Consider the following 23,140-nt stretch of genomic DNA (forward strand, 5'->3'; position numbering starts at 1 on the left):
CCAACTCCGATGGACAGGCCACGTCATCTGCATGTCCAACACACACGTCTCCCCAAACAGATCCTGTACTCCCAGCTGGAGGAAGGTCAGCGAGCTCCCGGCGGGCAAAAGAAATGTCTCAAGACCAGTCTGAAGAAATGTAACACCACATCGAGCAACTTGGAACACATTGCACTGGACTGGCGCTCCTGGAAGAAATCCGTGCAGGAAGGAGCTGCACGAAACGAAATGGAACTCCACTGTGCCGCAGAGAAAAAGCGACAGCACCGCAAGGAGAGAAAAGGGCTCAACCACCACCACTTTCCCCTGTCCACACTGCACCAAAGTATGTGGATCGCGGATTTACCGCTACAGCCATCCGAAGACCCACAAGCAGACAACCCAACGGAGAGGACGATGATTCTGACATGTAGCTATATAAAATAGCCTGTTAAAATTGTTATTCCAGAAGCTTTGAACTCTGCAACATTGCACTATTATTAAGGTGCAGTTTACAGTATTGGAGATGAACGCAATCTATAGGCATTTAGAGGCTGAAAATCTTAAAAGAAAGAAAGAAAGAAAGAAAGAAAGAAAGAAAGAAAGAAAAAATAAAGATTTGTTGGGGCTTTGGCCGCAGAGAAACGTGTTTAAACATTTTGGACAATAGGTGGCAGTCGTGAAACAGAAAGCTGGAATTTAAGAAAACGAAGACGAGGAAAAAGAAGAAGAAGAAGAAGAAACTAAAAAAAGTGGCTTGATTTAAATCCTCTGTATCAAGCTAGACAACTCTTGTATTGGATAGTTAATTAAAAAATAAATAAAGAATATATTCCACGTTCCCCATTCATCTTCATTAGTTCCTCCTCAGAGGAATAAAATGGGTATGTATTTCGCGAGGGACACGTCTATTTCAGGTGACGTTTAATCGTGTTAGCTTGCATGCTAACTTTCTTGCTAGGATCAACAAAGAGTTACCGTTAAGGGATGAACTCATATATTCCTCTGTTAGTCATTGTCGCTATATTTTTTTGCTTTACTTCAGAAATAATGCTTATTGGCGATGGAAGATTGTAATGTATTTAGCGTTAATTAACTTTCATTTTACTGGTTATGGGCTTAATTGATTGTGTATTCGCTTTACAAACACAGCAAAATGACAGGTGAATAATTTGCGGGTTTCCCCCCCCCCCTGTATAAACAATAACTTTATGACAACCAGTCGAAAAAGAGTCGTGGGGAAAGATGCATCCATCAGCGCCTCTCATTTAAAACTAAGAAAAGAATACACACCGTCTGTGCCATAATGCCATGTGATGCCACACTTGTACTTTAGAATAATGTGATAATCTCTCGCCTCCAGAGTGTCCCTTTTCCATGTCCACTGTGAGGTTCCTAGTTCCCCCACTGCGGTTGATGTCAGCTGTGATGTGGGAAGTAGTTCATCTACAGAACACAAATCATTATGGAAAAGTTGAAGAGTTTGTTTCCATGGTAACTGAAGCCATCCCTGAGATCTTGACAGATAGACAGATGAGACTCCTCACCCTAGGATTAAGAGCAAAGGTAAGGCCTGAATGTTCATTCCGAACTGGAGAGGGTCACCTTGCTACTTTGATAGTAATTGGCTACATCATTATGATCAAATCTTTTAGATAATTTTGTTAAGCCCAAAACAGGTCCTGATACTTACAGCAATTCTTTTTGATAATGCACATCAAAGCTGCATTAGGTAGTATTTTCTATATTAATGGGGAATCAAATGACTCCCTGTGAAATGAAAGGATTGCTTGTACTGCCGATCACATTGAGAATTAACACCAGGGACAGGGTCAGGTTTTGCCTTCACATTGCAGCTCATTGTTTACATTATCTAGCCCGAAGATGAGAGGTGCCTGATAGCACTTCTCCCTGTAGCTACAAAACCGTGACTAAACTGCTTGCTCAACTTGACCAAAGATGAAAACACTCTGCAAGCGTCATCCTAGACCGCATTCTCAGCCAGTTGTGTGAGTGGTTTAGCCATGGTTTTATGGGGGGGGGGGGGGGATTCTGAAACTGTCTTCAAGTCAAATAAAAACAGTAAACAAAGCAAGTGGTGGCATGACTTTTAATGGTGGTATAATATCACAATTGCAAGCTGGTAACTTAACATAGAAAAGGTTGGGCTTTGGTGGAACTGAGTAGCTGATTCCATAGGTGGAGGAATTTGTTGAAACCAATTTGATTATCAGTTTTGGTTTATTATTGGTTTTGATAAATCAATAGGGTTGATATTATATTAAAACATTCAGGCTGAAATTTCAGTAGGAACATTTAATTTTGCTTGAAGCGGTATCAGAAAGTCAGGTGAAGTGGATGGACAGAAGAGAGGAATTAAAGCAGTATGTTAAGCATTTGGACTTCACCTGATTACCCACAGGTTGTGTCCTTGTGGTTAATGCCTGTAGCTCCACAGAATCTTCTTTCTTCTTTCAGTTAAGCCCTTAGCCTGGTGAATAGGGTTTCTCTTTTTCATAAAACGGCTACGGATCCATTTCTTTTCCAGATGACTTTGCAGCTGTTACACTCTGAAAACACTGAGGATCTCAATAATATTAAAACAAACCTAGACTGTCTTCAACTCTCCTGCTCAAAACAGGTGTGTGACCCTCCTCTTGTGGAAAACAAATCTGAACATAATTTCCAGACATGATGCAAGATAATTTAATTTGTATATTTTACTTTACAGGAAGACGAAGGAGATGAAGCTCTTGAGGCTAACTTTGTGAGGCTCGTTCAAAGACTTCTGGAAGATCCAGATGGTAGACAACATTTCCTGAAGGTATTGATGGGTTCAAGTCTAATATCCCTTTCCCACCAAACTAAAATCATCGGTGTTAACTGGGACTGGCTTTGGTGTGAAAGGGTCTGATGCCGAAAATCTTTAAATTAGTCATGGGTACGTTGGTAGCTATCTTCCTAGGCATTGGCATAGGAATTATTTCTGTACTGTTTGAAAGAGTCTCACAGAATACCAGCATTCGCACATTCAACGTGTTGTTTGACACATTAGTTTAACACACAATCAATGAAGATGAATATCTATTTCGGACAGGTAAATGCAAAGACGCATTCTATAAGCCAAATATCCCTTCCTATTCTGTACCATAAAGCTGATGCAGTAACAGCAAGAAAAAGCAATTGCATTTATATAATGAAAGTATATGAAAAAAATAGCAACACGTTGCGATAAACTTGTCCACTTGCAATTTTTTCAAGCTCAGTATAAACAAACTGATATATGGAGGACAGAATCTAACAACTAAAATGAAGGAGTTTGCCATTTGTGTGTGAAAGAGACTTTCCAGAAAAAAATGTAATCAACTTGGTGGTGTGGAAGGGAGTTTTCTCCACATCCCAGGATTTGAAACCAAAGAAAATACAAAGATTTGGGTGTGAATGGGCCTAAACTGTTCTTTTTGACACAGTGAAGACCATTTTATTGCCAGAATATGCAGTACATACAGTTAAGGTCAAAATTATTAGCCCCCTTTATGAAATCGAACAAAACCCTTAACTTTTCCATGGAAATGACCATAACCGTAAGTGTTTATAGTTTAATTGCTTCCAAAAGAACAAAGACAAAATCTCCACTAAGCTTGATTAAGATATTCTACTGATACGCTGAATTGAAACAAGAAAAAACAAAAATGGCAAGGCCAAAATTATTGGCCCTCTGACAATTAATAGCCAATAGTGTAACCTTTCTGACTCATAACTGACAACCTCTTATGGTAGTTCCTAACTAGGTTGGCACATGTCTCTTGAGGGATCTTAGCCCATTCTTCCATGGCAAATTGTTCCAGCTCATCCAAATTGTGTGGTTTTTGAGAATGGACATTAACCTTGAGCTCCCGCCACATATTCTCAATAGGATTGAGATCTGGGCTCAGAGGGCCACTCCAGGACCTTGATTTTGGTGTCCTTCAAAAAGTTTTGGACCAACTTGAATGAATGCTTCAGGTCATTCTCTTGCTAGAAGACTCAGCAGCAACCTAAAGCTAGACTGGCAGCAGATTCCTTTACATTATCCTTCAAAATGTCAACATAATCTTCTTTCTTCATGATCCCATGCACCAGAACGAGGTTCCCTGTGCCTGAAGCAGCAAAACAGTCCCACAGCATTATGCTCCCACCACCATGTTTAACTGTGGCAACTGTGTTTTTAGGGTTGAAGGCCTCTCCCTTCCTTCGCCAAACAAAAGCAACATCCATGTGCCCAAACAGCTCAAGGTTAGTCTCATCAGACCAAAGGACAGACTTCCAAAACTCATGCCTGTGTTTCAAATGTTCACGGGCAAACTTCAGTCTGGCTCTGATGTGCCGCTATGTGAGCAATGAAGGTTTTCTTGGGACGATGACCTCGAAGCCCACCACGATGAAGAGTCCTCACAACAGTCTTCCTTGAAACATCAAGTCCAGAAGAGGCCAGTTCAGCAGCAATCATCTTGGCAGAGGTCCGGGGATTGTTGTTGACATCTCTGACTATTTTCCTCTCCAAAGTTTTTGAAATCTTGCACTTTTGACCACGCCCAGGTTTGTTTCTAACAGAATTTGTCTCCTTGTGCTTTGCAATGATGCAACATACAGCTGTTCTAGACACTGTGAAACGCTTGGAAATGGCAGTATAGCCTTCCCCCTTAAGATGAGCATACAATATCTTCTTTATGAGTTCCAGGCTGATTTCTTTACTTTTTGGCATGATGAAATTTCTTACCAAGAATTTAAGAGTAGTCCCTCTCAATCAAGTGTCCAAGTGCCACTAGCCCTGTTTATTGGAGTACCTCAAGTAAAGTTCAATGCTGATTGATTGCTCAGGTGTGGTTTGAAAGCTGATTGATTGCTCAGGTGTGTTTTGAAAGCAAAAAAATCACATGGGGGCTAATAATTTTGACCACCTCAATTTTCACTACATTTGGTATAAAGCAAACCTGAAGATTTATTTTACATTCCAAAATGTACCAAATAGGGACCTTAACATTGATAAATGTTTTACTATGTAAAGTTTTATGAATGATGCAAACATTGGGCAGAATTTTAGAGAAATGTTCCATAGTTCCTTGGGCAGTAATAATTTTGACCTTAACTCTACTTTATATTAATACTGTAAGTTGAACTATATCGTCTGACAGAATGTGTTTCCTGTGGAGTACGGCCCTGAATTTGATACAGCGTTGGAGACTCTAATCTGTCATTTCTTCGTGAGACTGGAACAGCTTCTACCAGTACCAGACTTCAAACAGGTACAGATACTAGAACCAGTGATGGAGGAATCACAATTATCAATGCATTTTGTGATATCAGTAGAGTGTTGTATAATCCCACTTTGGTCAAATGTCTTTTTCTTGCTAGATTGCATTGTGGATCAATGATGCATCTTCATGCCGAGAAGAGTATATGTGGTGTGTATCCAAAGTGGATGATCTCAAGAGATTCCTTAAAAGCAAGATGTGCATTGGACATTTTGCTGGGATAGAAACAAGTGGTAAGTTTGTCTGGGGTCGGGGCGCCCCGGTGGCTCACCTGGTAGAGTGCGTGCCACATAAGGCTGAGTCCTTACCGCAGTGGCCTGGCTTCGAATCCGGCTCGGCCCCTTGGCTGCATGTTATCCCCTCTGTCTTCCCTGCCTTTCCTGTCTCTGTCAACTATCACTGTCTAATAAAGGCGAAAAATGCCAAAAAAATCTTTAAAAAAAAAAAGTTTGTCTGGGGTCTAAGCATCCCAGTTTAGATGTTTGAATATATCACTACCACCAATCACAATCATAAATCAATTTGGTAATTTACTGCCTTATATGCACAACTGACCATACTCTAAATACATAAACTGTTTCCACCTTATTTTTCCTGAAAAACAGCCCCCTGTCCATCGGAGCAGCGGCTCTTGACATCCTTATCTTTCCCTCCCACACTGGGATTGATCAACGCATCCTACCAGACTGGTGTTGATAGTAAACTAGAAACCTGTCCCGACTATGAGACTACAACAGGTAGCCCACAAAGGTCTGAAAACCAAAGAGATTGTGAAGGGATTTCTTCTCTGGCGGAGGGAAGCACAAACATACAGGAAACACAGATTGTAAATGACAGTGTTGCTGGACAAATGGTGGAAGATCAACACAACGATAGTGTCATAGATCTTCCTGCTCTAGAATGTGATGACCACATCTCAGCCAGCTCTCAACTCTCTTCCACCTTGTCGGAATGTCCCATGACTACTACATCAGTAATATCTGCTCCTCGGAGGCGAGTTGCACACAAATGTGCACAGTGCGGGAGATGCTTTATTTATCGATATGAGCTGCTGGAGCACCAAAGGCTACACACAGGTGAGAATCCTTACAAGTGTTCTCAGTGCGGGAAGGCCTTCAGAAGGACCTCAGACTTGTCCACGCACAGGCGGACGCATTGCACAAAAGCAGCTTATGTTTGCATCAAATGCGGGAATGGCTTTGAGTCCATTCAAGACAAGTTTAAACACCAGTGCACTCTAGAGGTCCCAAAGTTTGATTGTACTCAGTGTGGGAAAAGCTTCAAGAAAATGTATGTGCTTGAAAAGCACCAGCTTACCCACACCCAGAGCCGCATTTTCAAGTGCAGACAGTGTGGGGAAGCATACCCCAGCATGAGTGAGCTGAGAGCCCACCAGAAGGTTCATCCACCCGAACAGTCTAATCAGTGTGTGCAGTGCGGGAAATTCTTCAGCTCTGTCGCCTGTTTGACAGCTCATGAAATACGTCATAACCAGCAGAGAACACAGATTTGCCTGCGCTGTGGCAAAGGGTTTAAGAATAAGTATGACCTGAATTTGCACATGCGCAGTCACACAGGCGAGAGGCCATTTCAGTGCACATACTGTGGAAAACGTTTCTCTGTGTCGGGAAACCTGAACATACACATAAGGACTCATACAGGGGAGAAGCCGTATCTGTGCTCAGACTGCGGAAAGGCTTTTGTTTCAGCTGGGGAGCTGCAAATTCACAGACGCACTCATACAGGGGAAAAACCGTACAAGTGCACTGTATGTGGGAAGGGATTCACCATGGCGAGCAAAGTAACACTTCACATGCGTGTTCACACTGGTGAGCGTCCATACGTGTGCACTGAATGTGGGAAAGGCTTTTCACGTGGCAGTGAATTGAAAAAACATGCTCTCAACCACTCAGGAGTCAGACCCTTTGCTTGTGAATTTTGTGTGAAGACTTACACATGCCTCAATCACCTGAAAAGACACCTGAAAACTCACTCTGTTGCCAAAGATTCCTCAGTTTGATTCTGTTGACTTTGATGCCCTCCAAGTCAGTCTTTGATGAGTCATGATGTTTGCAGATGATGCAGAGAAAATTTATGCATTTTCATGGAATGTTGTCAAATCAGTGTTGCATTTCTGCCATTGTACTGTCTTAATTGTGACGTATTCACTAATAGGTTCAGTATTTTTCAGGCTTACAGTTCAAAGATCAGATTGTTCAGTGTTACATTTTCATGCTTTTTTGATGGTATGGCTTCTGTAATTTCTGAATGTTAACATAAGTGTAATTTTGTTTAGATTTTTCTGAAGCCTAATTTTCAGTGTGTCTTCCAAAAAGTGATTGTTACTTCAGCAGCACATATTTTGTGGGTCATTAACTGTTTGAAACCACTCAAATATAGATTACTTTGTTATTGTCATTTTGTAAAGTGTAAATATCTTCTAAATGCTCAATAAATCCTATAGGATCACTTCAACGTTTAAAATATTAAGAATATAATCATTTGTTGTTCACAGTAGCAGCATTTTGCAGTTCACAAACGTAACACGCTGCAGTTATGCATTATAGGGGGCAAATATTAGCGGTGTGATTTATCCAAAATGTTGAACACCAAATAAAAATGTATATACACAAATGAATTAAATGAACTGTCGGATAAGGAAACCTATTTAGGTCAAATAAAAATATTATACATAGCCAATTGTATAGAGAGGACCTAGAGGCATGGAAAATGACTCTTACTTTGAAATATGGTTATTCAACCGGAAGTAGTTAGTATATATTTTGAGTTCTTTTAATATTTTGTATCCGATTCATTTCAATAATTTCCATGTTTTTTTAATCGAGATCTTATGGAATAATAGAAAACTCATATGAGGGATTTTTCCTAAGCTCTGATCTAAAATGTTTCACTGTTAGTTTCTTGTTGGCTGAAGGGGCGGCGTATCCGATTTTTGGCATTACAAATGTCACGAAGTCAATAGTTCCGGGCGGCTGCCCTGTGAAACAAAACAAACATACACTGGTAGACCCTCGCGTTGGCGCCAGAAACGCTACCCCATTGATGAATAACTTGTTTCAGGAAGAAGTTGGCGCCTACAGCGCTATCTCTCGATAGCTTACAAGCTAACTATGATATCGAAACAGCTGTTAATTCCTGTTATCGTTTCTTTGTAAGATTACAAACTAAAATCCAAAATGAACGACATGGGTATGTATTTGCTTATACATTTTAACAACAATATGCATTTTGGTTTATCTATCCAGTTTGCCACCCGGCTAAAGCTAGCAATTTGCAGAGGCTAGAGAGGCCTTGACTAATCCCTGGAACGAGAATTGTTTTGCCTGATAAAATTGTGTCAGACGGCTTCATCAGGCTGGACGAGGCCCTGTAGCTAGCCTCGTAACGTTGGATAGCGCATTACTTAGGGAACAAGTCGCAGCTACTGAAGCTAAATAAACAGATTATTTTTGTAGAACAATTAAGATAATAAAGGCCGGCTTGTTTCACGCAACATAAATTTAGTTGCTATGCAAGCAAACTCTTGGTTAGCTCCTAGCGATTCACAATCGCCAGATTCGTTTGCATGTTCTTGCTAAGTTCTGGGTAGTGTAACGTTAGCCAGTTGCCATCTAAGCAGTTGGGGCTGTGCCGTCCCGTCTACTCTGCGATGAGTGCGCTTGTTTTTGCATCTGGCCAGTACTCTTTAAACTTAACATGGAGCTACAATTATGGGTTTAAAGTGAGCGTATGTGCTTATCATTTATGTGGTTATAGAGAATTACATGCACAATGGAATCTATGAATGTCACAGAACTTTGTTTATTTTCATAAGTTTAAATTCCATGGTATCGCCACAAGTGTTAGTGTATTCAGATACTTGAGCAAAGTGAACCTAAAACGTACCTGCTCAATGGATGATCATTAAGCATTGAAGTGGTGATAGTGATAGCAGGGCTAGCACTTATGAGTTCCCGTGGGGGAGGGACAGACAATGTATTGACAACATGGAAAGTTCAATTCACATTTCTTTTTGGAGTTTACTGTCCTAAAACCCATAACCAGAAAGTTTAACAGAAACAGGTTCACAAATTTCCATGTGGTCTGTTGTAAGTGGGGATGGGCGGATCGCTACCAAAGTATCGATAGATACTGCTACTTTCTTTATGAGTGGTTTATATATATATATATATATATATTTTTAATTTTTGTTTTGGATAGGGACTGCTTTATCTTTCCGCCTTTTTGCTCTGCTCCCCATAGATTTTCGAAAGGCAGTGGCACGGCACCGCACACCTTAGGCGTAACCACGCATCCTTTGGGGGGATCATGTCCCCCTCCAATACTGAGAAAGTACTAATCTGTCCCCCCAATATACAGTAGAACATATGTTAAATATCTCCTCCTTTTATGAACCCTGTCAACGGATCTGTCTCCTGTTATTTCCAGTTTCCATTTGTTAAGGAAAACACAAGTATGTGACAACTTCTCTCCCCTAATTGTACACTTGGTTGCGCCCAGTGACAGCTGGTGGTGATTTTGGGTGGGTGGGCTAATAAATGCATTATACCTATTAATAGTTCACGCTGCAGCAACAGCAGCATCACACCTGAGACACCAAGTTACAGCAACGACACCATATACACCTTGTCCACAACAACACTATAGAGAAGTACCCATATGAATTGCTTGATGCCAAATCTCTCTCTCTCTCTCTCTCTCTCTCTCTCTCTCTCTCTCTCTCTCTCTCTCTCTCTCTCTCTCTCTCTCTCTCTCTCTCTCTCTCTCTCTCTCTCCTTTCTTTGAAACCAAGTAACACAAACTTTTGATTTTGTCCTTTTGTGTTATTTGGATATCGTTTGGACAATGTGTCCCCAGTCTCTTCACTTCCAATTTTTCCTCCAAAGACATCAAAGAAAATGGATGATAAAGTAAATAATCTACCTCGTTCATGCTAATGCCCGCATTCACCTTCCCCTCCCCACTCTCGCACATGTAGCACCTCACTGTACGTACCATTACTCTGTACTTCTGCTGTCATTGGTCGAAAATCAGCAGCCTAAGGACTGTATGAATTTAGCTCAAATGATCAGCAAATCAAGGGGGCGTGGCACAATGCCTGTCACTGAGTTACTACAAAGATGAATGGAAGCTGATGCTAGTGTTTGGGTTGTAAAAAATAAGCCCATATAGATATATCCTCTGTTTTTCTGAGAAAGATAGATTGTTTTGTTACTCACACGACCAAGGCTGGTGGAATTTGTTTTCGGTATATGTTAAACTCTGCAGCACAATACATCCATGCACAAGAGCAGACACACCACATATAATCACGAACAATACAGTTAATAACAGAAACAAACATATTACGCACATTAATTAGGGGAATGGTAGAATGCATGCCAGTGGTGTGTGAGGAGGGGACTACTATAGGGAGGAATTCAGAGTCCTGATAGCTAGGGGAACAAAACTGTTTGTGAAGCTTTAGTCTTAGTGGACAGTGACCTGTAGTGCCTCTGTTGCCTCCCTGAGGGAAGAAGCTGGAAGAGGTGATGAGCAGGATGTGAGGGATCAGAGATGATCTTCTTTGTTTGCTTTACAGTCCAGTGAGTATGTAGAGACTCAACTGAGGGGAGTGGGTTACCTATGATTTTGGATGCCTTGTTGACGATCCGCTGCAGTTTTTTCCATGTTCAACTCTCCGTGCTGCCATACCATCCTGTAATAGAAGATGTTATGATAGACTTTATAATGGCTGAGTAAAACAGAACAAGAAGTTGATGTTTGATCCGGTATTTTTTAAGCCGCCTAAGAAAGTAAAGTCGTTGTTGAGCTTTTGCAGTGATGTGTTCGGTGTTAATTTTCCACTTCAAGTTATTGCTGATGTATGTTCCAAGGAATTTAAAAGAGTCAGCGGTGGTGATGGGGTCTCTGTTCATTTGTATGGGTGTTTTAGGATTTGGCATACATCGGAAGTCAATATTGAGTTCTTAGGTTTTGGCTGTATTAAGCAGAAGGTCGTTGTTTGTGCACCGAGTGACAGCTTGTTCTACTGCATTGCGGTACTGGGTTTCATCATTGCTGGAGATGAGGCCTACGATGGTTGTATCGTCTGCATATTTTATTATTTTCACAGAGCTGTCCGTGGATGTAAAGTGGGTGGTGTAGCCAGCGGAGAGAACACAGCCCTGAGGAGCACCTGTACTTAGGATAAGAGGGTGTGAGGTTAGGTTATTAACCTTCACCCTCTGTTCTTGTGACTATTTGGTGCTGTTGTTGCTCTAGGTTCCACCAAAATTTAAAACAATCCATTCTAAGAGTTTTCTAACAATAATATTATCATCTTTATTGTAAAAGATAGGGACAGGTTAGCCATGTTAGCCCATTTATACCAGCCGTCCATGCATGCATCCATCTAGCGCACACAACTCAGTTGTCTGATTTAGGATGTTGTGGTTGCTATTAGCTAATGTTTGCTAAAAAAAAAAAAAGTTCAGCATCAGATCTCCTCACGTTCTAATCCCCCTCATGTCATTCTGTGCTGTGATGGTACTCTAACGGGTTTTTTGGGTCAGTCAGTGGAGGTGAACAAATGAAGGAAGTAACATAACCTAAGAAGCGGAGAAGTAATTTGTGATATTGGGCTATACAAATAAAATTGACTTGATTTGGCTTGACAAGTCGACACCGGCAGCGGGACATATAAGGTTTTCTTCAGACAGTAAGTAGCTAGATACCTAAATATGTAACGTTGGCTTAGCTGATGAGGCAACAGCTAATGTTTCAGTTAACGTAAAACTGTACGTTGTACATGGTCCTTTATTCACTTGTTATATAGATAGCTAAACAGCATGTTAACATTAGAGCAAATAAAACCAGTAATACAAGCAGAATATTCATTGTATCAAATTGAAATAATCAAAGTCAGTCATTGTTCTGGTAAAATAATGGTATTGGGTCACAATGCAGGCAGCACAGAGGGACAGGGAGAGGTATGCTGAAAGCAGTGGCCAGACAGGGACATACCCTGGAGATACAGATGATCAGGTGAGAAATTTGAATATGATACTAAATAGCTTGATAACATTAGTTTTAACCTAGACCTATATGTCAGGAGTAAATAAAACAAGTAATAAAAACAGAATATTCAAATTAGATTGATCATCAAGGTCGGCCACTGTTCTTGTGGTAAAATTATATTTGATCATAGTGCAAGTCTTCAAAACTATGTCCCAAAATTGTGAATTTTCATTGATAGATATCATAAAATTGTGGGAAATTAACTTTTTAAAAAAATTCTGGGGTAGGGTTCTCATTTGGGTATTCCCGATGTCTACGTATACCATGGTTTCTTCCTTGCTGCACGCATAGAAACAGATGCTGCTTGCCATAGCCTGCCAGTCAGTAGAGAAGTCTGATCTTTGATAGTTTATTTAATACTAATGTCAAGGCTTTCAGATACATTTTGGTGTCTGCATTTACCTATTTTCACTCTAGAAATCACAAATATTTCCTGCTTTTGTGTACACAAGAAGACTTTTTAAAGTATTGGTGTCATTATCAGGACACTAGCCTTAGCATTACTTGGTATCGGATCGAAAATAAAATCAGTGGTATCACCCACCCTTAGTTGTAAGTGCTGGTGGCTGATTTTGTAACCTTGATCATTGATTGGGATGGCTCCCACTTGAAGCATGGCTCCAAGTCTAAGTGTCAGTAGAGATGTCAGTGTACCCTCCAGGGCCAGGCTGTTTCTAACAGTCTCTAATGTTCTTCCTCTTGTGTCTTTTCCCGCTGCTGATCTGCTCTTTGAGGGTCACAGGACTTCTTGGTGGGTCTGGTTAGCCACTCACATTGAGATGAGTTATTTTCTTCCCTGCAGCTGTCCCTGACACTTAAGAAAATATCCTATTACAGTCAGCTCAAATTTATTTATCAACTACAGGCAAAATTGATTTGTAATTGTGCAGTACCAGTCAAAAGTCTGGACATGCTAGATGATGAGCTAACTTTTTAATCAAAATGAATATAAAGATCATTTGAGCTGAGCTGTATTTGACAGCCGTGGTCTGTTTCTTAAGAAAACAACAATTACCAGCTAACATTAACTCCTAGGCATGTCCAGATGTTTGACTGGTACCATATGTATTTATTTATTTATTTTCGGGGGGTTTTGTCCCTCCCCAATTGTATCCGGCCAATTACCCCACTATTCTGGGCCGTCCCGGTCGCTGCTGCACCCCCTCTGCCGATCCGGGGTGGGCTGCAGACTACCACATGCTTCCTCCGATACATGTGGAGTTGCCAGCTGCTTCTTTTCACCTGACAGTGAGGAGTTTTGCCAGGGGGACGTAACGCGTAGGAAGATCATGCTATTCCCCCCAGTTCCCCCTCCCCCCTGAACAGGTGCCCTGACTGACCAGAAGAGGCACTAGTGCAGCGACCAGGACACATACCCACGTCCGGCTTCCCACCCGCAGACATGGCCAATTGTGTCTGTAGGGACACCCAACCAAGCCGGAGGTAACACGGGGATTCGAACTGGCGATCCCCGTGTTGGTAGGCAACAGAATAGACTGCTACGCAACCTCGACACCCTTTGTGAATTAATTTGAGACAATACTATTTCTCCTTTCAGAGTTCAGCGTTCCATTGTCCTCCCTTGGGCTCCTGGTTCCACCACTACGACTAATGTCGGCGGTTATGTGGGAGGTGGTGCGCCAGAGGAACATAAAACACTATGGGAAACTGGAAGAGTTTGTGTCCATGGTAACAGATGCTGTTCCAGAACTTATGAGCAAAAGAGAAGGGCGGCTGCTCTCATTGGGCTTGAGAGCAAGGGTAAGGGGATTCACTTTAATATAATTTGACCTAACAGTGCAGGTATTTTAAATAAATCTTGCTATGCACCGCTGCATCATTCTGTATTTCCCTTACATTCATTCAACAGTGACCCCCCCTACAGCATGCAAAGTACTGCTTGTGTGAGCGAAAACATTAAAGATAATATTATTTTCCCTCACGATATAATGTGTTAGTAATTGCACACTTGAATAGTTCTTTAGTCAGAATCTGCAAAGGTGGATGAAATCTCAGCATTTCTGTGCAAATATTTGCATTTCCTGATAAATATGCCAACATTGCGCCCTTGCTGGTTGAACTCTGCCATAGGCGTGCAGACCCGAATTCTGACTTGCCGAAGTGCTTTTTTTTCCACAGACTAAATACACATGCATAAACAAGCATGAATATTACTGCACCCATTGATCAGATAGACAGTCTGACCCCAATCAACCCCTTCCCCTTTCCTGACCTGCTAGTAGCACAAGCACACACACACACACACACACACACACAAAATAAGCAGTTTCTCGGTATTTTCAAAGAAGAGAAAGTGTTGGGGCAAGAATAATCCAAACAGGAACAATCATGTTGACCACAGTCTCCTCTTAAAACTAAAGACATAATTACATTCGACCATTAACATTAGAAAACATTTCCAGAGAATCATGGTGATTAATAACTTTGCCATGGGTCAAATTTCTACCAGACAACTCTGGAACTGTTGCGTTCTGAACACCCTGAAGATCTCAAGGCTGTTGAAACCCACCTTGACAGAATACGGTCATCATGTATAGAGGAGGTTAGTGATTGTTTATTTTATTTTATGCATTTTTTTTCCTTTATTGCCTTAACCTACTATGAATGTGATGTCTGCTTTGAAACCCAGACAAATGATGCTGTCATGGAAGCACCCGAGGCAAACTTCATGAAGCTGGTACAAGGCCTCATTGAGGACATTGATGGGAGGGAGCATTTCCTCAAGGTAAAATGCATCTCGTGTTTCAGTTGATTAAGGCCAAATAGTAGACGAGTGCCAATACCAAACTGCTTCAGGGCTGTTCATATCAGAGGTGGGGGACGCAGATCACATGACTCCACTTGCACATTTAATGACTTTGATTTCAGTGACTCACTTGAGACTTGCCTTGGGTTTGATATGCTATACGTGATTTGGACAGGATTTTAAATGAACCAAGGCTTTTGAAAAGTATACCTATCCCTTTTTTTGTATTTCTTAAATAGCCACAGGAACACAATAAATACCCCAGGTACCCAAACCAACAAAAACACCTGCTGGTGACATAATAAAATCATACAAGGTAAAGGAGTCTGCCTGGCATTATCCTTGGAAAACTCTGCAACTTTTTCTCAAGACTTTTTTTAAATTGGCTGTGGGGTGTGTTATGTTGTGCAAAGTTGTGCAAACTGAAATATCTGCCTAATCTAATCAGCCCAACTTTTGAGTCAAATAATTAAGGTTGTTATCTGCCAATATTTTCATCAAACAAATGAGTTTGCGTACCATGTCTTTCATCCACTTATATTGTGTGAGGTCATCCATGCAGGCTTCTAGAAGGACAATTTTATTATCCCTCTCATTGCTCAGCTCCCTTAGGGCTTTAATTTCATTTATCATGTCTTCAGGAAGGCTTTGTTTGCCCTGTTGGTCTTGGAGCAATTGATTTAGCTGATCCATTTTTTTGATGTTGTTCGTCAATTTCTTGTTGTTGTACGCTGATCGTTTTCATAGCAGCTGAAAACTTATCACTTAATGCTTTTAACTGTTCCTTTAACCAATCGACGATGCCTTTACTCACGTCATTGCCATTACCCGCACCGTTTCTCTTGGGCATGTTGCCGGCCGGTTTCCTCCCACAGTCCAAAGGCATGTAGGTCAGGTGAATCGACCGTACTAAATTGTCCCTAGGTGTGAATGTATGTGTCGGCCCTGTGATGGCCTGGCAGCCTGTCCAGGGTGTCTCCCCGCCTGCCGCCCAATGACTGCTGGGATAGGCTCCAGCATCCTTGCAACCCTGAGAGCAGGGTAAGTGGTTTGGATAATGGATGGATGGTGAACTGTATGAACTTTGTTTGCTTAATCCAATTAGTCAGATGCTTTAGCTGAATAATTATGAAATGAAACCTAACTGACCTCCAAAATTTGAAAGAAAAATACTCACGGACAATGTGTTCGGCAGCTTGCTCAAGCCATCCGTCCTTGGGGTCAACTAGGGGTTGTTTGATGTCTTTTCTCACTCGCCCAACTTGTGCTTCAAGGCCATGTAAATATCCAGAATTGTAGCTTTTAATAATGTGTTACGTTAACACTTTATGTTGCAAATAAAACTTGACAAGAGTGCGGTTGTGTCCCAGGTTTTATTTTTTATCAGATAATAGTTTACACAGATGAACTGCTTGCACAATTGTTGCTGTATGTCTACATTTTTGAGTAGAATTTGTCGGTCGCGGTTTGTAAACACACCAGAAGTGTGCGCCGCCTGACCGCAGTAGCCAGAACACATCCCAGTGTACAGGCCAACTCCGTGTCATTCTTCATCCCCGTCCTCCCCTTCAGTGCTCACCAGCGGGTGAAAACCAACCCCAGATTCACTCTCATTTTGGAACGGGCTTTGTCCGCTTGGCATTTCGCCTCGCTATATTTGCATCTTTGCTGTGTCCTCCATTGACCTAGCATCCTTTTGGATGCATGCTTACGATCTTGATCTGGCACCTGGTCACTATGTTTTTATAGAGTCAATGGTTAATGCCCAGAAACATCCCATATACATCAAAATAAGAAAATACAAGCAGAGGACAGGGTCTCTGCAGATACAGACACCGCCATACACATCTAGTGGGTCATAAGTGATGATTGAGATGGTGTTTTTTTTTTTGGGGGGGGGGGTCCCCTTTTACTCCCCAATTGTACTTGGCCATTTACCCTATTTTCCAAGTTGTCCCGTTTGCTGCTCCACCCCCTCTGCCAATCTGGGGAGGGTTGCAGACTACCACATGCCACCTCCGATACATGTGGAGTCGCCAGCCTGCTTTTCACCTAACAGTGAGGAGTTTCGCCAGGGGGACATAGTGTGTGGGAGGATCACGCTATTCCCCCCCAGTTACCCCTCCTCCTCGAACAGGCCCCCCGACCGACCAGAAGAGGCACCAGTGCAGCAACCAGGACACATACCCACATCCGGCTTCCCACCCGCAGACATGGCCAATTGTGTCTGTAGGGACGCCCGGCCAAGCTGGGGGTAACACGGGGATTCGAACCAGCGAGCCCCGTGTTGGTAGGCAGCAGAATAGACCGCTACACTACCCGGACGCCTCCTAGAGGAATTATTTTTGTATGAGTCTATGCATTGATCTTTAAGAAAATCCTACTTGTTCTACCTTTTAGTTTTATGACAAGTAGTTAAACTGCATTCTCCTACTTCAGTAGGCATTTTTATGCCTGTGACCATGTGTTGTGTTATGTCATGTGTCTTTGTGCTGTGACTCAAAACAACATTATGCAACTTTTCTTTACTTTAAAATAACAGCTTCAAAATCATTTTGATGGTACACTGACTTGTAATAGGGAAAATTATGCCTCTTTTCCCACGCCGCACCCCAAACAAATGTTCTTGCACTGTGTAACTTGTGCGCCCTACTCTGCTTCTGATCGGCTTACCCTGATATTCTTACTCTAACCAATCTCTCTCATCATGCGACCAACCAACCCAACCCACGAAGGCAATGAGTACTAAAAAATCAGAGACAGAGTAGGGCGGGTCATGACTTCGCCATCCTAGTAAAAATAAATATTGCTTGCAGATCGTACCCACTCAACCCAAGTTTAATAGTGTAAGAACAGGCATTTGGGGTGCGGAGTGGGAAAGCGGCACCATTCTCCCAAGTACAAGTCAGTGTACCATCAAAATGATTTTGAAGCTGTTATTTCAAGGTAAAAAAAACTTGCTTAGTGTTGCTTTAACGTTTGATTTTTGCAAAGATTTTACTTGCTCGGTTTTTTTCAAAGACAGCTTGTTTGAACCAGGGTGTTGATTTTACTTGACAATTTTTTTTTTTTTTTGCAGTTTGCTTTACGATCGCCTCAGGACTTGATGCTAAAAACTTGAAATTTACTTGTTCCATGCATATATATGAGTCATAGTCCCATCGCTTGTTCACATTTGTACAATATTAAAATAATCATATAATGCATCCAGGTCATGAATAATGATGTACTGTAATCCACTGTGTTTGTAAGCATTGTGCTCTGTCTGACAGAATGTGTTTCCTGTGGAGTATGGCCCTGACTTTGATACAGCACTCGAGACCTTAGTTTGTGAGTTCTTCACCAGACTAGAGGAGCTGCTACCAATACCAGATTTCAAACAGGTAGAGATGTCATCCCTCTTAAACAAAAAAACAAAAACAATAAATAGTTACAGGATAAACATGAAACTAGACTTTGGTGTGTTTTTTTGTTTTGTTTTTTTCCCCTGTGCCTTTATATATAGACTGCATCCTGGATCAGTGCTGCCCCCTCCGTCTTAGAGGAGTACATGCAGTGTGTCTCAAATGGCGATGACCTCAAATTTCTTCTCCAGAGTAAACAGTGCCATGGGAAGTTGGCAAAAAGTGGTGTCGGTAAGCTAATGGCATATAAATTATTCAACATAGAATGGTTGACTAGAATAGAGAAAAGTGCCTTGATATTTCTGTTCTCCCCCCCCCCCCCCCCACACACAGCTCCATTTCAGTCAGATGACCTTCTCGTACCCTCCTTATCTCTTCCTCCCTCGTTGGAAGTGGCCATTGCTTCCCATCCAAGTGCATGTGATGATGAAAATAACGACGTTCCCCAAATAGTTATGTTTGACGAAGAGCTATCAACAAATTCTCAGGTTCCCTCCACATCATCTGACTTTCCTGAATCCCCCAAAAGGGATGTTGTCACATCACCACGACGGAGACAGCAGCCAGGAATGCATAAATGCCCAGAGTGTGACAAGTGCTTCAAGCACCACTCTGTCCTAATTGAACACCAGAGGGTTCACAGCGGGCTCCAGCCTTACAACTGCTCTGAGTGCGGGAGAGCATTCAGAACAGCAACTCTCCTGGCTGGTCACAGGCTACGCAAATGCAAAAATGCCGCCTACCTGTGCATTAAATGTGGGAACAGTTTTCCGACATCACTGGAGAAATTCAGACACCAGTGTCCTAAACGGGGCCGAAGCTATGACTGTGTGCATTGCAGAAAGAGCTTTCAAAAGTCAAGCAGTCTCAAGGAGCACTTGCTGACTCATGTCCAAAGCCGCCTTTTCAAGTGTAGTCACTGTGGGGAGGGTTTCCCGGGAATTGGGGAGCTGAAGTATCATCAGCAGATTGATCATGACAAGCCCTATCAGTGCAAGCAATGTGGAAAGAGCTTCATCTCTTCCAAGTGTTTGACCAAACATCAGCAGCGTCATGAGGAGGCTGGAGAAATGGAGACCTCCAAATTAAACATAAGAAGTAAACACAGGAAGAGTAGTACTACTCATCGAAATTCTTCCTCATCTATAGCTTCCAGGAAGACGACTATCAAAGCTGTCTATGCATCTGGACGAGTCACTCATAACTGTCCACAGTGCGGCAGGAGCTTTAAGTATCGGTTTGAATTTCTTGAACACCAGAGGTTCCATACAGCTGTCAAGCCCTACAAATGCTCTCAGTGTGGCAAGGCCTTCCGAACGGAGGCTCACCTGTCTGGACACAGGAAGAGAAAGTGCAAGAACGCAGCCCATATTTGCACCAAGTGCGGCTGCCAATTCAGGTCTTTGCATGAACGTGTCAGGCATCAGTGTGTACAGCTGCTGACAAAGTATGAGTGCTCTCACTGCGGAAAGACATTCAAGATGGCACACCTCTTGAGGAACCACCAAATGAGTGAACACCAGCTTCCCTACAGCCCCAACCATCGCTTCAGTTGCAGATACTGTGATGAGACCTTCCCTGGGATCAGCGAGCTCAAGTACCACCAGAGAGTCGATCATGAAAAGCCCTATCAATGCCAGGAATGCGGCAAGAGCTTCTTGTCTGAGAAATGCCTCTCAAACCACGAGCTGCGGCACAATGATGAGAGACCAGAAAACTGTCCGGTCTGCAGCCGAGGCTTCAGGAATCGCTATGACTTGAAGCAGCACATGCGCACTCACACAGGTGAGCGCCCATACCAGTGCACCCACTGTTCGCAGTGCTTCTCCACAGCAGGAGGACTCAGGAGTCACACAAGGGTTCACACAGGGGAGAAGCCACATGTCTGTCCTGATTGCGGCAAAGCTTTCTCCCAGATGGGTGCAATGCGCACCCACAGGCTCACTCATACGGGAGAGAGGCCATTCAAGTGCACGGTGTGTGGCAAGGGATTCACTATGGCGCATAAGGTAACCGTACACATGCGTGTTCACACTGGAGAACGGCCTTATGTGTGCTCTCAGTGCGGTAAGGCTTTCTCAGATGGAAGTGTGCTGAAACAGCACATGCTTAATCACTCAGGGGTAAGACCTTACCACTGCCAGATCTGTCCCAAGACTTACACTTGTCTGAATCACCTGAGGAGACACTTAAAAAGTCACTCAAACATGAACTGAGAAGCATATTTTAAAAAGCCTCACAGCTGACTATTGACAGTCAAACGGATACGTGCATTGCACAGAGCATAGGTTTGAGAGTTGGCCGTTAACTGGACCAATCAATACAAACATTGTATGAAGGAACGTAAACAGTTACTGTTGAAGTAGACATGGTTATATTTTTTTCCTTTTTTGAACAGTGAATCACTGATCACAATGACCATTTGTGTGGGAATAAACATCTAACCTTCAACTTCAGCACAAGCAAGTGGGTGCATTTCCCCTTCATTCTCCCATTAGGCTTATCCATAAGCTTTTTTTGCTGACTTCAATTTGATATGCATGTTCACATTTGGATAGATGGATCTTGTAATATTTGATTACCTTGCATAAAATAAAGGCTATCATACTGACGAAAGTATATTTTTGGAAAGGCCTCAATTGTGCTAGAAATTTTGGATCTCTGTAAATATGCAGTACCATGAGAGCTTGTGAAAGTTGGTTGTACAAACGCTTAGACGGTTGCTTACATGATTGGTCATTTAATATGTTCAGTTCTGTTTTTTTTTAATCTATTACATGGTTTTCACGCTTTTCTGATTTTCAAAAAAATAAACTCCCTTGTTAAATGGACTTCAAATGGACTGCATTTTGAAAGTGCTTTTCTTGTCTACCGACCACTCAAAGTGCTTTACAGTGTACGCCTCACATTCACCCATTCACACACATTCATACACTGATGGTGGAGGCTGCCATGCAAGGGGCCAGCCTCCTCATCAGGAGCAGTTATGGTTCAGTATATTGCTCAGTATATACACTTCAACATGCACTCTGGAGGAGCCGGGAGTCAAACCAGCGACCTTCCGATTACTAGAGAACCAGCTCTACCTCCTGAGCCATGCCGCCCCCCCCCTTGTTCATAATTTATCTGCACGTGAAATGCATTTATTTTATGAGAGAAGGCGACAGAGAAATAGCATTTCCTTGATTTCTACATGTGTAAGTAGAGTGTTAAAAGGTTCTCGGGGAAAGTGTTCTTAGACATTTCGCTAGATGGCAGTAAGTGACCAATATATATGTTGCCTTGCTTTTCATGCAACTGCAGGCAAAGTACTGTAATGGTGAGCAGCCAATTATGAGAGGAGATGACATTGACATTTCACTTCAGGATTTCCGTGACCCTTAATTATCATTCATGGCAACTTTTCAAAAGCAATTTCAAGAGAATACCAACTGAGATGTTTTCGAACGTCTCCTGAAAGAAAAGAGAAGACACTGGAGAAAATTAAGATGGGCCAAGCTCGTTATGCAGAGGAAGTTCATCTGGCCCATTTCCTGCCATTAACTTAAATTAAGATTTCGATGTTTGGAATTTTGATTAGCCTGCCATTTCCTGATGTTGACCTTGTTGTCCAACAGCAAGTTGTCGGCCACCTCCCAGCAGGAACGAGCACAGTACGATACATGAAAAGCGCTTATGTCTGGTAGCATTTTAACTCAGATGAATTGACTATAAAGTTTGATTTAGACAATCCGTTCCCACTACCCTGAGTCACTTTATAACATGCACCGGTTAATGTCTCCCATCTGTGCTGTGTTGACTTTCATGTTCTGAGTGGAAAACCAAAGTAGAGTTGGTTTTGCTTTGAGTTTCTGCCTTACCCCACAATGCACCATTCCCTGCTGCTTGTTTGCAATAGTTAAGCTATGAAATTATAATTTTTCAGATGAAATCAAATCATTCCTGTAACACTGTTGTTTGTAAATTTAAAGAGAACATCTCAGTCTTCTGTCTGCCAACAAGTTTTTGTTTTTCTGATAAGTTCTGCAGAACCTCCTGGCTTTAGGAAGTATGCATGTGTTAGCATTCATGTCCACATTTATGGCCCAAAACGTTGACCTGTTATGTAATATATCCTACATCCTACCTTACGTTTCAATAGGCATTCCCAAACTAACGGAACAGTGATGGTTAACCATGTCGATGAGAAAGTTGGGTGACCCACATCACACCTGCCGGTTTAAGGACATGAGATGGGGCGTTGCAAACAAGAGCCAGCGGTGTGAGACACGTTGCTGTGTTCAACATAATTTATTTTACCTAGGAGCAAAATGTGCAACTGCAAAAAATAATGAATACATTCTTTAGTTTTATTGAGTAATAAGTTACTAATAAATGAAGGCCTGTGTTAAGGCTGGTATTGTGACATGTAAGTCATAAAATGCTGTTTCAAATCTGAGATAGAATGAAATGCGCTCCCAGCAGCTGCCAGCGATCCAACAGATTTACTACGTGAGCTCGCTTATAAACATAGATCATTACCAGATGTCTCCCCCTCTTCTGCCCAGCCTCCTCACTCTCTCCTCTCCTTATCCCTCCTCTTCGTCCCCCTCCCCTCTGTTCCCATCTCACTCCCT

General features: G+C 42.2%; 2 protein-coding genes across 3 annotated transcripts; both read left to right on the forward strand.

Moving 5' to 3' along the window:
• The first annotated feature begins 724 nt into the window (after window positions 1-724).
• LOC130124356 (zinc finger protein ZFMSA12A-like) lies at window positions 725-7,743 on the forward strand. The gene is made up of 8 exons (XM_056293813.1): window positions 725-863; window positions 1,343-1,545; window positions 2,528-2,620; window positions 2,711-2,803; window positions 5,154-5,264; window positions 5,374-5,682; window positions 5,747-5,753; window positions 5,879-7,743. The coding sequence occupies exons 1-8, from the start codon at window positions 860-862 to the stop codon at window positions 7,291-7,293; spliced, it is 2,235 nt and encodes a 744-aa protein (XP_056149788.1). The 5' UTR covers window positions 725-859; the 3' UTR covers window positions 7,294-7,743.
• A 595-nt stretch (window positions 7,744-8,338) lies between these two features.
• LOC130123873 (zinc finger protein 665-like) lies at window positions 8,339-21,349 on the forward strand. Of its 2 annotated transcripts, XM_056293189.1 has the most exons (7): window positions 8,339-8,483; window positions 13,912-14,114; window positions 14,824-14,916; window positions 15,004-15,099; window positions 18,393-18,503; window positions 18,626-18,755; window positions 18,858-21,349. In XM_056293189.1, the coding sequence occupies exons 1-7, from the start codon at window positions 8,471-8,473 to the stop codon at window positions 20,738-20,740; spliced, it is 2,529 nt and encodes an 842-aa protein (XP_056149164.1). In that variant the 5' UTR covers window positions 8,339-8,470; the 3' UTR covers window positions 20,741-21,349. The 2 variants fall into 2 exon arrangements, with proteins under 2 accessions (XP_056149164.1, XP_056149165.1); XM_056293190.1 differs by lacking the exon at window positions 14,824-14,916.
• Window positions 21,350-23,140: the final 1,791 nt, after the last annotated feature.

Source organism: Lampris incognitus, chromosome 14 (genome assembly GCF_029633865.1).
Source record: "Lampris incognitus isolate fLamInc1 chromosome 14, fLamInc1.hap2, whole genome shotgun sequence".
Classification (NCBI taxonomy): Eukaryota; Metazoa; Chordata; class Actinopteri; order Lampriformes; family Lampridae; genus Lampris; species Lampris incognitus.

Coding starts and splice junctions, on each gene's coding strand:
- LOC130124356 (XM_056293813.1), top strand. Junction 2,621..2,710: donor AACTCTCCTGCTCAAAACAG/GTGTGTGACCCT, acceptor TTTACTTTACAG/GAAGACGAAGGAGATGAAGC. Junction 2,804..5,153: donor GTAGACAACATTTCCTGAAG/GTATTGATGGGT, acceptor ATCGTCTGACAG/AATGTGTTTCCTGTGGAGTA.
- LOC130123873 (XM_056293189.1), top strand. Junction 15,100..18,392: donor GGAGGGAGCATTTCCTCAAG/GTAAAATGCATC, acceptor TCTGTCTGACAG/AATGTGTTTCCTGTGGAGTA. Junction 18,756..18,857: donor GTTGGCAAAAAGTGGTGTCG/GTAAGCTAATGG, acceptor CCCCACACACAG/CTCCATTTCAGTCAGATGAC.